Genomic DNA, 14071 nt, shown 5'->3' on the forward strand with positions numbered 1-14071 from the left:
TCATGTTCATGACCCTAAGTAACCCCCAAGCTCAGCAAAGACAATAATGCTAACTCTTCTTTTGTCTGCTACAAATGAATTCGTGTATAACACTTGATGTAAAAGAGCAGTGGAAAACAAATTATTGACTACTGCTTGATTATCAACTAACTTCTCTTGAAATCTAGGTGAAATAGGGCTAAGAGCCTAATACCTACAAACGTGTATACTTGAGATGATAAGTCATTCTTGAATGCCTTATTTGTCTCCCTAACAAAGAGTTTAGAACTTCTCATTAAGGCAACTACAGTGCTCTACTCTGAGTTGCAGCATCGGATAAAAAAAATGAACATGAAAAACTCAAACATTCTACGAATATTCTGAAAGAAATAGACAGAATACATATAGACAGATTCTTGGTTGAGGATTTCCAATGTTTTGCAGCCGGTCGTGGGAAGTGCAGCCTCATATCCCTGATCCAAAAGAATAATCGTCGAATCCAAAATCACAGTTTGGTATGGTTTCATCTTGTTCCTACAGACCGAGAAAACATGGCGTTAATACTTAAGTCAAGAACTAGAAAGAGCTAACCAAATACCTTCAGTTCTTAAGGGTGAAATAAATATTACAAAAAGAATACCAAATGCAATGAGATGATAATAAATGATACAAATGCAGATATCAGTACATGTAACTATCTCCTTGAGATCAACAAGATCACGATTTTCCAGCATTTTGAATGAAACATATAACTAGGCGATATTATTAGCATACCCGTTTGATCATGGCATTCATCATAGCATCCAATGGATCATAACTACGAGGAGCAAATGCACCTTGCATCTTTTGTTGCTCCAAGAGGAAGTTGTCATTAGTCATTGCTCTTGATTCCGTTGCCAGCTTTTCATTCCCATTTTGCAGCATAAGAGTCGAAGCACCTCCAGCCAATCTGCCATTCATGAACACGCCCATCTTCTCGTTGATGATTCCACTATCCTGGTCCAGACTCTGGCTCAAGGGAGAGACAACGCCGTTGCCAGGAATGTGAGTGTTCAAGGAACCAAAAGATGCTGTCGAACTGTGACCATAATTCTGCCCTTGCTCTCCCCACCTTTGGCTTGGGGTATGACTGATGTTCTGCACATCTCCAACCAAACCTTCTTGGCACTGCATTTCTCTAGAATCTTCTAGAGGCAAGGACATGGCGGTAGAAGAAATATCAATTGGGTTCTTCTGTAAATAAGGACCATTGGAGAAACCATTATCCCTCATCGGCAGACTATGAAAAGGCTCAGTAGAAAGCAAAGAAGCCGGCTGTGTCGTAGACGATTGAATGGTACCAGAATCCAGCAGATTGGAGGAACTATTGACACCAACATTAAAGGAATCCAAGTTCAAAGAAGCCATGTTTTGAGAAGACTGATTCCCGAATCCCCCACCACTCATTGTTTGCTGGTAGCTCCCATGTAGCATCATGTTTGCGGAGCTGTTTAACATATTGCTCGAGCTATTGATTGCTGCTCCTGGGTCTGAGAACTTACTCTGCAATCTTGAGTTATCTATTGCATTGAAACTTGTCATCCCTGTACCACACTTACTCTGTTGCAGCTGATCCAATTCTAACGACGATGGTATTCCTTGAAACAAACTTGGACTTTGATTTGTAGATGTAAGAGCTGGGTGCACTTTTCCGAGGCCAGAGATGGAGTTGGTTATGCTTTGACCATGATTTGGCTGGATTAGTGTAGATGGAGATAAATTATGAAGGTTTACGTTAGGTGTATTTAGTCGACCAAGCATGCCTCCAGTTGTGTAATGTGATAATGCGGCACTTCCGAGCCTTCCTTGTCCAGACAAAGTTCGAAAATCTCCAAGCCCCTCGAATGGACCAATACGCATGAAATGGGAATCCTTAACCCCGAGTGCAGCTACCATGTTTGCTTGCTGGGATGCAACAGAACTGATTCTTTTCAGGTATAGCCTATACTTCTGCAAATCCAAAACAACTCAAGCATTAATATTTTTGTTACAACATTGAAAGCAGGACTAAAAGTTCTGCACCGAAATGACAAGAAAGGAGTATTTAGTACCTGGAGATGGCTTGCCACATTTTCTCGAGTAAGTCCTTCGACGTTCATCAGGTCAAGAATCCTTTTAGGAACAGCCTCTGCCATTTTAAGATAGTTCAAATGAGTCCAAATTGTTGTAATTATATGGCAAACAATCAAAACCTAAAAATCAGGGTGGAAATGGAAGAATTACTTTCAATTCCCAACTGGTTGACTGCTGCAACAAACTTCCTATGTAGCTCTATAGACCAAACCACCCGAGGCTTCTTTGAGGTTGCAGGGTCTTCATTTTCATTCTCATTATCTTCACTGAAATCTTCCTCATCTTTCCTCTTACGATTGCATTTACCATTCCGATCTGCTTGAGACCCGTTACCTTCTCCACTCGATTGATTACCATTGCCTTGATCAGCAGAACTGTTCTGATTCTTTGGCTCAGTCTTTTTTTTCCTGATCACATGTTGCCATATGTTCCTCAGCTCCTCAATCCGAACAGGCTTGACCAAATAATCGCAAGCGCCATGAGTAATCCCTTTCATCACGAGTTTGGGATCACCGTTTGCAGATAACACTGCAACAACACAACATTAAAAGAAACTCTAAGGTGAAAAACCATAATTCAGCTAGCTATGGATGCAACTTATCAACCAATCTTATGCTCTCATGGAACATTTGGTGTTCCTCAAAGTTTAAGGAGGCTCGACTCTGGGATGTTTGCTAAGGAAGTCGAGAAAAAAAAGAAATTATAGGAACGTACTGATAACAGGTAGATCCATTTCAAGACCAACAAGTTCCAGAAGCTTAAAACCATCCATGTCCGGCATATGGACATCACTGATCACCAAGTCAAATCTATCTTTGTTGTCCCTTAACATTTTCAGCGCCATCCTTGCCTGACTCGTTGTAGTCACTGTTAAAGAAAAAAGAAAATTCATGTTCAATAGTACAACACATTTACTTCTTAAACTTGATTCGAATCCAATAATCTAAACTTTTAGATCATGCCATATTGCGATGCATGCCTACAGAAAAGCAAAATTAAAATTATAAATTTGAAGATACTAAAGCATTCAAATTTTACAAATTTTAGAGGAACATAGTAACTCCTGAAAAGCATTTATCTATGAAAATGAAATGCTAAGTGATTGCAGCATATTTCAAACTTCTACACCAGAGAGCTACTTGAGCAAGATCTTGATTACCAAAGCTGTCAATTTTTGAAAGAAAAAAAAAAGTAGGAAAAGTTCACGTTTCCTCAAGTTAATTAAGATAGGTCAAACTCCGAAACCCAAAGCATTCAATTAATCAACAGAAAATTGAAAAAAATAAAATATTATTACATCCAAACAACAAGAAGATGGAAACTGGAATAATTGGATCCAAAAAATCCAGACCCTTAACTGCAGAAAACAAGGCATTTCACTATGAATTTCAGAAGCATAACCGGATTCAACAGCTTCGAGAATCTGAGATCCACGGCAGAAAATACGAATTCAGCAAAGAATCTTCACCAGAATCAAATTTAATAAGGGAAAGTCGAAAAGATGATAAAGTGTAGACTAATAAGATTTGAAAGAATAGTCAAATACCAGTGAACATGAGAGAAAATAGCAGAAGAAGAACACACCATGATACTGGCATTTCCTAAGCAGAGTATCGAGCAACTTCAAGCAAATTGGGTCGTCGTCAACGGCGAGGACACGCAGGCCAGCCGGAAAATCGTCGTAGCTTTCGCTGTCGCTCCTAACTTTCTCCACAGTCATTTTTTCAAAAGTCCTAAATTCCAAACGCCCCAGATGCGAAAAAGAGAGATTGGGTGCTAAAAATCGAGTCTTTTCACGAAAAGAGTCACTTTCTTGAACAATTGACAAAAGCCCGGATGCAAAAAGCTTCTTTCAACATCAAAGAGATCAATAATTGAAACCAAACTGAGAGAGAGAGATCACCAATTGGATGGAGACAAAAGAGAACACAGCCAAACCATGTCTGTGTTTCTGGAGAGAGACAGCGCAGACTTGGCTGAAGCAAAGTAAAGCTTTAGAAATGGACAATGATTATGGTTTCAACCCAACAAGACACCAAATTTTATCAGTTCCTCACACTCTCTCTCCCTAAAAGAACTCTGCATATGTGTAGATCTTTTTTGTCTTTTGCTTCTCGCCCTCTTTCCCTTTCTCTGCTATGTTAGTGATTGGTGACAAAAGGTGGGTAAAAATATTAATAAAATATGGGTATACATACATTTTTGTGTATGTATATGCATGTGTGTGGTGGGATTGAATAATGGAGGTTTATGGGGACAAATAATGGAGGTTTTCTTTTACAGCAACTTTTTCTTCCATCTTAATCAGAAGAAGCATGCAATTTTGGAAGTGGAAGACATCTTTAGGGTGTGATTAGGTGCGGTCACGCCCTCCATAGGTCAATGCGCCACACTTTTTGTGATAAATCTCAGCCATTAATCTCATATTAATGACGTCGTACTTCCGAAATCAAGGTAGAAGATTTTAAGCAAGGATTTTCCTAGTCCACACACTGTACTTTTATGAACTTGGCATTCAAAAATTTGTCAATGATGCTGTTTTGATGCTTTTGGAAATGTTAAGGTTGTCTTCATCAATGATGGATAGATATACAAACAATACATTTGGCCCTTCATGTATTATATAAACTGCAAAATTGTGGTTGATTTCACACATATTAATGTAATATTTATAAATAAATGAACATTAGGGTTTACATGTCTAATTTAGACTTCCTTCCATCCCCTAAGATTGGGGAAAACTAAGGGTAAGTTGATATTTTAATTTAATCTACTGCAATATATTTTTGTTTAATTATTGGTGAGGATTGTAAACTGTCCAAATCACTTGCAAGGTAATTTAACTCTTTCTTTATAAGTTGAAAAACAAATTAATAAGAAAAATCCACTAAGAATCTTGGCAATAATTTAGGCCTTTAAGGGCTATAATATTCCCATCTTCCTTTTGCGGAAATCATTTGCAGTGTCCAACCATGCAAAGTTCCCATATTTAAATTAAAAAGGTGCAAAATTTATGGGAAAATATATGCTAAGACATAACGTTCTGTCTGGATTTTCTAACATGTAATTGTACTTTTTTTAAAAAAAATTATTGTAGTTCATAGTATTATTTATATCGCGTGTCGGCAAATAAACTAGCGAAATTATTACTTAAAATTCAACAATGTTGATGTTGCAATTTTTATTTTTTTAAAATCATAATGTTCTTTTTCTTAAGGTATTTAAATCACAATGTTCAAAAGGCAGTTTAATCCACCATCCAATAAGAATCTTTTATGCTTTTTGGCATAGCCGCATAGGCTGTGCTGCGAAATACTAAAGGCAGAGTTGTTTTTGCTTTGGCCAAGCCTATTTTCCCCCAAATACCTAGCTTACCTGGAGGGGAACTATTGTATTAGAAGTGAAGACGTTTCTATGGTACAATGCTGAAATCATGATGCTTGATCATGATTTAATAGAGGTTATTTTTAAAAACTACACAATTATGTATTAACTCATTTAGGTGACTCAAATATTTCATCTATTGATTGAAAATAAAATATCTTATCATCTGAACTGTGTTTCGTCTTTTATATATGTAAATTCGCTAGTAGTTAGCTTTATTCATGACTTCTCAAGTTTTGCTAAAGATTGTAATAGTTAGATAGTCTGTGGGCTTTTGATTTCCCTCCTTAATTGAGGGGCTTGATTTAGAATGCGAAGGGAATTAATGAAAATCAATTCCAAAACTCATCTAATTGATCAATTAATATTTGTGTAACAGGTTAAAGGTGTTGCTGCCCCAGCTTATTGATAGGGCTCAATCAGCTTTTGTCGAGGAAAGAATGATCCAAGATAACATTCTTATTGCCTTTGAAGCCATTCATAGTATGAATTGAAGACTAAAGGGAAATATGGAAATATGACACTCAAGATCGATATTAGCAAAGTTTACGATAGAGTTGGCTGGAATTATTTGGATGCCATTCTTGAACGTCTTGGTTTTGTGAGAACTGGCGAGGCTGGATGAAGCTTTGTGTGAGGACAGTTACATACGAAGTACTTGTCAATGGATCCACTATGGGTCCTATTTATCCGGGTAAGGGGCTGCACCAGGGGGATCCTTTATCCCCGTACCTTTTTGTTCTATGCGCCGAGGGGCTCACTGCGATGATCAACTACGAAACGGCAAGGGGCAATTTGCATGGTATTCAGTTTGGCAGTGGAGGACCAACCATTAGCCATCTTTTGTTTGCAGACGATTGCATGTTCTTTTATCGTGCCTCTGAAGACAGAAAGTGCAAACTTAAAAAGAGTTTTGAGGTTCTATGAACTTGCTTCAGGCCAAGATCAGTCAGTTCTAATGTCAGGCGAAAGAAGAAAGAGATTTTTAAGGGTTGTGTGACTCCCAGGAGATACTTGGGACTTTCTTTACTCATCGGGCGAAAGAAGAAAGAGATTTTCAAATAATAACTAAAGTTGGAATGTCAAAAAAAAACTCTCAAAGGCAGGGAAGAAAATCCTCATCAAAGGAGTTGCTCAAGCTATCCCGTCCTTTTGCATGGCTATTTGTGCTCTTCCTATCAGCCTGGCGGATGAGCTGGAACAGATGATGAACAATTTCTGGTGGGGGGAATAACAATGGGCCTAGTAGAGGTATTAATTGGATGAAATGAGACAAATTGTGTATAAATATGCAAATTGGAGGCCTTGGCTAACAGAGTATGCAACTTCTCAATGTCGTTTTGCTTGGGAAGACGGGGTGGCGCCTTATTGATGATCCGGAGGCCTTGGTCTGTAAAATCCTTAAGGCGAAGTATTTCCCAAATGACAATTTTCTCACTACTAAGGTTTGGCATCACCCGAACTACACTTGGCATAGCATTTTCTCCACACAAGACCTGGTGAGAAGGGGTATCAGATGGAGGATTGGCGATGGTACCAAAGTAAAGGTCTATGAGGATCCATGGTTGATGAGTAAAGATGATTTTCGGATTTCTTCTGCTTGTCCCCCCGAATTAGAAGGAATGACAGTTCATGAGCTAATGCTTCCGGGTACCTGTAGCTGGGATCTTGATTTTATTGAGCAACTGTTTGACGCTGAGGAGGCCAAAGAGGTGATAAATATTCCTCTTTTTTTACTTCCTAATACAGACAAACTTATTTGGCACTATTCGAACAATGGTAGATACACGGTGAAATCAGCTTACAATCTTGTGAGCTTTCTCACGCTAGCTAGATATCACATATGACGTGGAAGGACAGTGGAGCAGCATTTGAAAACTTAAGGTTCTGCCGAAGGTTAAAGCCTTTCTCTGGAGAGCAGTGCAAAATAACCTCCCTTCTAAGGAGAACTTTCTTTCTCGTGGTGTCGCGGTTGGTGGAGAGTGTGGCTTTTGCAAGCACTTTCGTAAAAGATCGTTTGAGAATTGGTGGTCTGATGAATATCATCGATAATATTACTGCTCGATGTGATTCATTTGCTCAAGCACTTTCGCGATCGTCTGCAGAGAGGAGAAAGACCTTGCAACTAAAATTTGCATGATTATGTAGCTGATTTGGAGAGACAGAAACACAGTCGTTTGGAAGGCTTCTTTCCCGATTTTGAATTGCCCCATAGCGATGGCCAAGTGTAGCTGTGAGGAGTGGTTATCAATGCAGCAGAGGATCTCATTTCCAACTGATAATACCCCCAACAACGGAACCTGCGTGGGGTGGCACGAGATCCCGGAGGGGTGAATTCGCTGTGGAGTTGACGCAACCTTCTTCAACGATGAAATCTCCAAGGGTATTGTTATTGTCATTCGAAACCACAAGGGAGATTTCGTGGATGGAAAATCAATCAAAATCCAAGATATGTTCAGAGTGGAGGAGGCGGAAATGATGAGCATTAAAGAGGTGCTTTCTTGGATCAAGGGATTGGGATTTACTCTTGGATGGGTGAAATCTGACTGCAAAAGAGCTTGTGAGGCAATCAACTCAAGGGAAAGAAATATATCATAATTGGGAGCTCTTGCTTCCCATTGCAAGTGAGAATTGATGCAGCTTCCGGGTCTTCAGATAAATCATATTCGAACAAATCCAAATGTTATCGCTCATTATCTAGCAAAAGCAGCGAGAGATGTTCTTACACTATATGTTTGGAATGAACCCCCGTCCTCTGTGGAGGGTCATTTCCATATTCTATATTCGTATCTCTAATAATATCGTCTATTTTTCCTTCAAAAAAAAAAGAATAAAGCTTACATGGGCATCCAACAATTTTACACAGTTTAATAGCCAAATGACAAATAAAAAGAAAAAAGAAAAAAAAGAAAAGAAAAGTTTCCTTTTCTACTTATGGAAAATTCACAAGTACTCGGAATCAATGTCATGCCTCAGAATATGGCTGGCAATGTACAGAAGCGAAAGGCCTGTTATTCGCAATTCAATCTTCTTTATTCTACATATGACAGTTTCAAGATTATAAATTTGTCATGCTAAGTAAGTACCACATTTATTCTTTATGTTATGTATACATCAAAATTATGTGGATATTATAAAGTATTGAAGGGTATTTATCAAATATTAGTATTTTATAATCGCCCTGTCGTAAGTTAAGGGACAAAATATACCTAAAAGTTGCCGGATCTTGACGTTCTAAAAATGGTGTCAAGATTCAACTTTTAAAGGTATTCGAGTTAATATACAATTATAAAGTTTTTTCTTCCAAAATTAACAACCTACAAATATTTGCAATTTCGAAAGTATTTTCTTAAGTGTTTGATTAGAAATATACTAGTATCACTTTTTGGAGTTGTCTTCTATAAAGATGTCTTATTCGCTCTTAAGTCAAATCAATTAAGCTAAAATTAGTATATATTGTGTTTTCTTCATTTTTAACTTATTGTGGAATTGAAAGGAGAGACTGTCGCATCTCGTATACTAAGAATTTATCGTCTAAAATTTGAATGGTAGTAAGCTCGAAACAAGAACAAGGTTTGGGGTGTGGTGCCACATTCTTGTCTTTAATCAAGAATGCTCAAAACGCCATTATTTCTGATCGTGTCACTTTTTATAAATATTCAACATGTTAGTGTCAATATTTGGAAGTCGAAAAATGAATGGAGTATTTTTGCTTATAATTCAGTGATAGTTCATTTTATTTGGAGTAGTATTTTCACTATTAATTATAAATTTAGTTTAATTGTGACACCCAACAAGCTAGCCACATCAACATTTTAGTCGAAAAATAAATTCAAGACTACATTTTTTGATTATTTGATGATTCATGATTAATTTCATAGACATTTTTGATAATTTAAGATATTTTTGATAAAAATGTGAATAATTTGAAATTTAAAATACTAGTAGTAAGATTTATCCGAAAAAGCTATATTTACTTAGCAAACCTAGTCAACATTATCGAATTCTCATACTATTTGAATCCTAATCATAAAAGTTATCCTTATCAATTTCAAATAATCAATTTTAAAAAATTATATTTATAATTAATTTGAAAGTGTTAATAATTTGTTCGAATTGTGAAATTATTATTCTTGTTGCTATGTCTTGAATCTCCCGCTTCGCACTTCGCATTTTTGGGCTTTAGGCTCAATTTGAGTGTTTTATCTCAGTACTATATATACTTGAGATCTGTAATTTGTAACCCTAGCTGCATAATAAAAATTGTTCTCATCTCTGCCCGTGGATGTAGTCAAATTGGTGAAACACGTAAATTTGTGTCTTTTTACGTTTTCTGTTTGATTGTGCTTTTTAATCCTATTATGTCACAACACTTCTTCCCAATTCTGAGTTGTTCAATTATTCGAGATTTAATTGATTTAAGATTATTTGAGATTAAGTTAGCCTATAATTATTTAAAATTAATTTTATTATAGATAAAATCAAAACTCATATATACTAGTACAAATTAATTTTATGTGACATATCCTAAAATTAAGCATCAAATTATATCCACCCAATCAAATAATTTATTACTATAAATCTAAATTTTATTTACATCATATGAACCGAATATGACCTAAATGGGAGCATTTGCAACGGTTACACGATAACAGCCTACACGTGTAAGGCTGCTATCGTGTAACCGATACAGCAAACACTTACACGAGGGCTACACGTCACAACCGTTGAAAATAGGCGCGTGTAAAAAAATTGAATATTTGAATTTTGATTTTTTTTATAGGAAAAATGGAAAAATCAAAACTAAAACTATCATGTAAGCTATCATGTAATCTCAATACAGTCTCTTTACACTATGTAATCCCCCCTCATAAAGTAAGCTATCATGTAACACCAATGCGGATGCACTATAATTAGTTTGAATTAACAAAACGAAGGTAAAATTGACTTTAAATTTGTATGTGGAGCAAATGTACAGGCAAGTACAGCTGGGATGCGTGGGAAATGCCCGAGTCGTGTAAAAAAGAAGGGAGATTCGTCCACGTTTCGGAAGATGATTGGTTCGAGGGTGAGGGCCTAGCGTAGGTCCACTTAAGATTCCCATAGAAAATATAAATATTCTGCAGCCTTTGATTTTGATAAAGACGCGTCGATCGCAGGTTAGCACATGTAGACCCCACACTCCGACTTGCTAATTGCTTTGTTATTTTAGGAGATGTTTCCTTTTTAAGTCATAACGGATGCTAGATAAAATAATTTAATTTAATTAATTACTTCGACTTGTATAATTATTATTATTATTATTTTAAAATTAACTTATTTGGGAATATTTAAGAAATTAATGTAGTGTTTAAAAGAATTGTTATTGTTTAATACAATTCAATACATGACAAATATCCTTACATAACTCAATTTAATAAGCCATATTTTTTTATTTGAACGTCTCATTTTAATAAGGCACGTCAAATGAAAAGTCAATACATAACCAATATCATTGCATAATTCATTATTTATATATACCAAATGTTATTGTACCTAATAACCTAACACATAATTATCTCTTTTTTATCTTTCCCTCATATTTTTTAAACAAATACTAGTATATCATAACAAAAGTTATTTTCTATTTCCTATTTTATTACAAATTATTCGTTGTCTAATATTTTTGATGATATGTCATATGTGTGTTTAGTTTGTACGAGGAATTTGAACTCTTGAATTATTCCTTAAATTAATAAGCATTCAATGCACTTTATTAATTTGGAAATGTTTGATGCACTGAAGAGTTCGGAAAATTAGTTCAGATGCCATAACCTTTGAAAAGTATTAATAAACTGATTTCTAAAATAAGGAGTAAAGCATAATCAGGTAATTTTACAATATTTTTATATTTCGTCATTAACTTGTTAGCTATTGAAATGTCAACTTTCATTGTGTTCAATCATTATTTTAAAATGTAGGAGGAAAAAAAGAAAAGAAAAAAATCTAACTCTTACAATGTGTTTGTTCAATCATCGTTTAAAGTAAAAATTATATTTTTCATATTTTATTTATTTTGAATAGTAATATATTTTTGTATCACTTTTTATAAGGGGATTTAAAATTACAATAATGATGTTTGGACACTAGGTGTGCAATACACCTCCAAAAAACCGCCGGTTTTTCTACTAGTCCAAATGGGCCGGTTTTTAGTGATTTATTGATTTACTAATTTATCCTTTATTAGATATATTGTTTTATTATTTTTTTTTTCTGTGTTATGATTTTTGAAATTTATGGTTTTTTTGTTTCCTAATTTTTCGGTTTTTTGTTTCCTTATATTTTCCAACTTTTTTTAAAAAAAATAATATTATTTATTTTTATTGATGATTAAATTATTTATTTATATTCTAAAATTGTGCTTTATTTTGTTTCCACTAATTTTATGATTCTCTTTAAAAAAAATTCTTTTTTTTTGTTTCCACATATTATTTTTTATTGTTTCGAAAATATTTTTTTTCTGAATTTTTTGTATTTTTCGAAAATTATATATTCTTTTTTTTTGTTTCCACATATTATTTTTTTATTGTTTCGAAAATATTTTTTTCTGAATTTTTTGTATTTTTCGAAAATCATATATTTTTTTATTTGTTTCCACTAATTTGGATATTCTCCTAAAAATAATCCAAGATTTGCATCCACAAATTTAGAAATTCTCCTAAAATAATCTTCGATTTGTTTCCACTAATTTAGATATTATCCTAAAATAATCATTGATTTGTTTCCACTAATTTAGAGATTTTTATTCTCCAATAAATAATCTTTGATTTGATTCCACTAATTTAGATATTCTTATAAAATAATCCTAGATTTATTTCGACATTTATTTTATGTTTCGATTTTTATTTTTTATTTTGTGAATTATATGTTAATTTTATTTATTTCTATTAATTTAGAGATTCCTTTCAAAGTATTCCTAGATTTGTTTTCATTTTTATATTTTTTTCAAATATTTAATAAAAAATTCGAAGATGATTTAAAAAAAAAAGCGAAATACAAGAAAAAAGGTGTTTGGTGGATTTGAACCTGAGACACCAATAATATGTGAGTTATACTTTGCCACCTTGTCCGGTAGTGGCAACCGCATTAGTGAAGCGTTAGAAAGAAAAATAAAATTAATCATATGATGGGGCATCGATTGAAAAAATAAATAACATATACTTGGATTAAATGTATTATAATAATCCAGTAAATGCTATATAACAATAGGAAATAAATTTTAATTAATTAATTAAAATAAATTAGTGAAGTTCAAAAAAAAAATTGTGAATACAATGTAATTTTGGTTGGAAAACTATATAACATATACTTTAAGAGAATGTATTATAATATTTTATTGAAGTCGAAATAATTAAACTCAACGTTCATCAAGTTTAATTACATAATTGAAATAAATTAGTGAAGTTGAAAGCAAAAATACAATATAATCAATCCTACGTAGAGATTTTACTCGGAAAACTATATAACATATACTTTATTAAAAGCGATATGATAATAAGAAAATGAACTACTATAGTGTGAGTAACGAAACAGAAAATTTTCAACTGAATCACGCGATGAGATTTTGCTCGAAAAACAATATTACATATACTTTATTGTAATATATTATAATAAAGTATTGTATTATTATTATTATTATTATTTTTTTTTGATCGGTCAAAGTCATGTTAGATGTTAGTAGTTAGTTCCCCATCTACTCCAAGAACCACCTTATCTCTCCATTCACCAAACTCCACCTTATATCTCCAATCACCAATTCGTTCCCAAGAGGGATTGAACCCGGGTCACTTCACTTAAGTGAGGACCCGGTGGCCAGTGGGCTAAGCCCCCTGGTTAATAAAGTATTGTATTATATAACATGTTATATGGTTCTCCGAGCAAAATGCCATCGTATGATTCATTTTTTTTTTTTCAAATTCACTAATTCATTTCAATTAATTAATTCATCTCTATTTCATTGAGTATAATTATTTCTTATTATTATATCGCATTTAATACTATATTATAATTCATTGTATTCAAGTATATGTTAAATAGATTCCGAGCAAAATCTCTATGTAGGATTGATTATATTTTAATAAAATTTCCTTCATTATATATATCTTATAAAATTTATTTTTATTACAACTTCACTAATTAATTAAACTTCATTTCATCGAGTATAACTATTTCGACTTCATTACTCACACAATAGTGGTTCATTTTGTTATCATCATATCGATTACAATACTTCATTATAATATATTCAAATAAAGTATATGTTATATAGTTTTTCGAGCAAAATCCCATTGTATGATTCACTTGAATTAATTTTTTTTCCATTACTCACACTATAGTAGTTCATTTTCTTACTATTATATCGCTTTTAATAAAGTATATGTTATATAGCTTTCCGAGAAAAACCCCATCATATGATTCATTTTTTGTTAAAACTTCACTAATTTAATTCAATTAATTAATTCAACTTCATTTCATTGAGTATAATTATTTCGACTTCATTATTTACACTATAGTAGTTCATTTTTTTATTATCAAATCGACTTCAATACTATATTAT

The 14071-nt window shown here is 33.7% G+C and overlaps 1 protein-coding gene across 4 annotated transcripts; it reads right to left on the bottom strand.

Annotated features, from left to right (window-relative positions):
* Nucleotides 1-59: 59 nt before the first annotated feature.
* LOC130988118 (two-component response regulator ARR12-like) lies at nt 60-4392 on the bottom strand. 4 transcript variants are annotated; one of them, XM_057911880.1, is made up of 6 exons: nt 3676-4392; nt 2806-2958; nt 2242-2619; nt 2070-2146; nt 754-1968; nt 60-513 (listed from the first exon to the last, which is right to left on the bottom strand). In XM_057911880.1, the coding sequence occupies exons 1-6, from the start codon at nt 3809-3811 to the stop codon at nt 445-447; spliced, it is 2028 nt and encodes a 675-aa protein (XP_057767863.1). In that variant the 5' UTR covers nt 3812-4392; the 3' UTR covers nt 60-444. The 4 variants fall into 4 exon arrangements, with proteins under 4 accessions (XP_057767863.1, XP_057767865.1, XP_057767866.1 ...); XM_057911882.1 differs by having other exon boundaries at nt 3638-4383; XM_057911883.1 differs by lacking the exon at nt 3676-4392 and adding an exon at nt 3450-3504.
* Between the last annotated feature and the right edge of the window lie 9679 nt (nt 4393-14071).

The sequence above is a fragment of the Salvia miltiorrhiza genome, chromosome 6, assembly GCF_028751815.1.
Source record: "Salvia miltiorrhiza cultivar Shanhuang (shh) chromosome 6, IMPLAD_Smil_shh, whole genome shotgun sequence".
Taxonomy (NCBI): Eukaryota; Viridiplantae; Streptophyta; class Magnoliopsida; order Lamiales; family Lamiaceae; genus Salvia; species Salvia miltiorrhiza.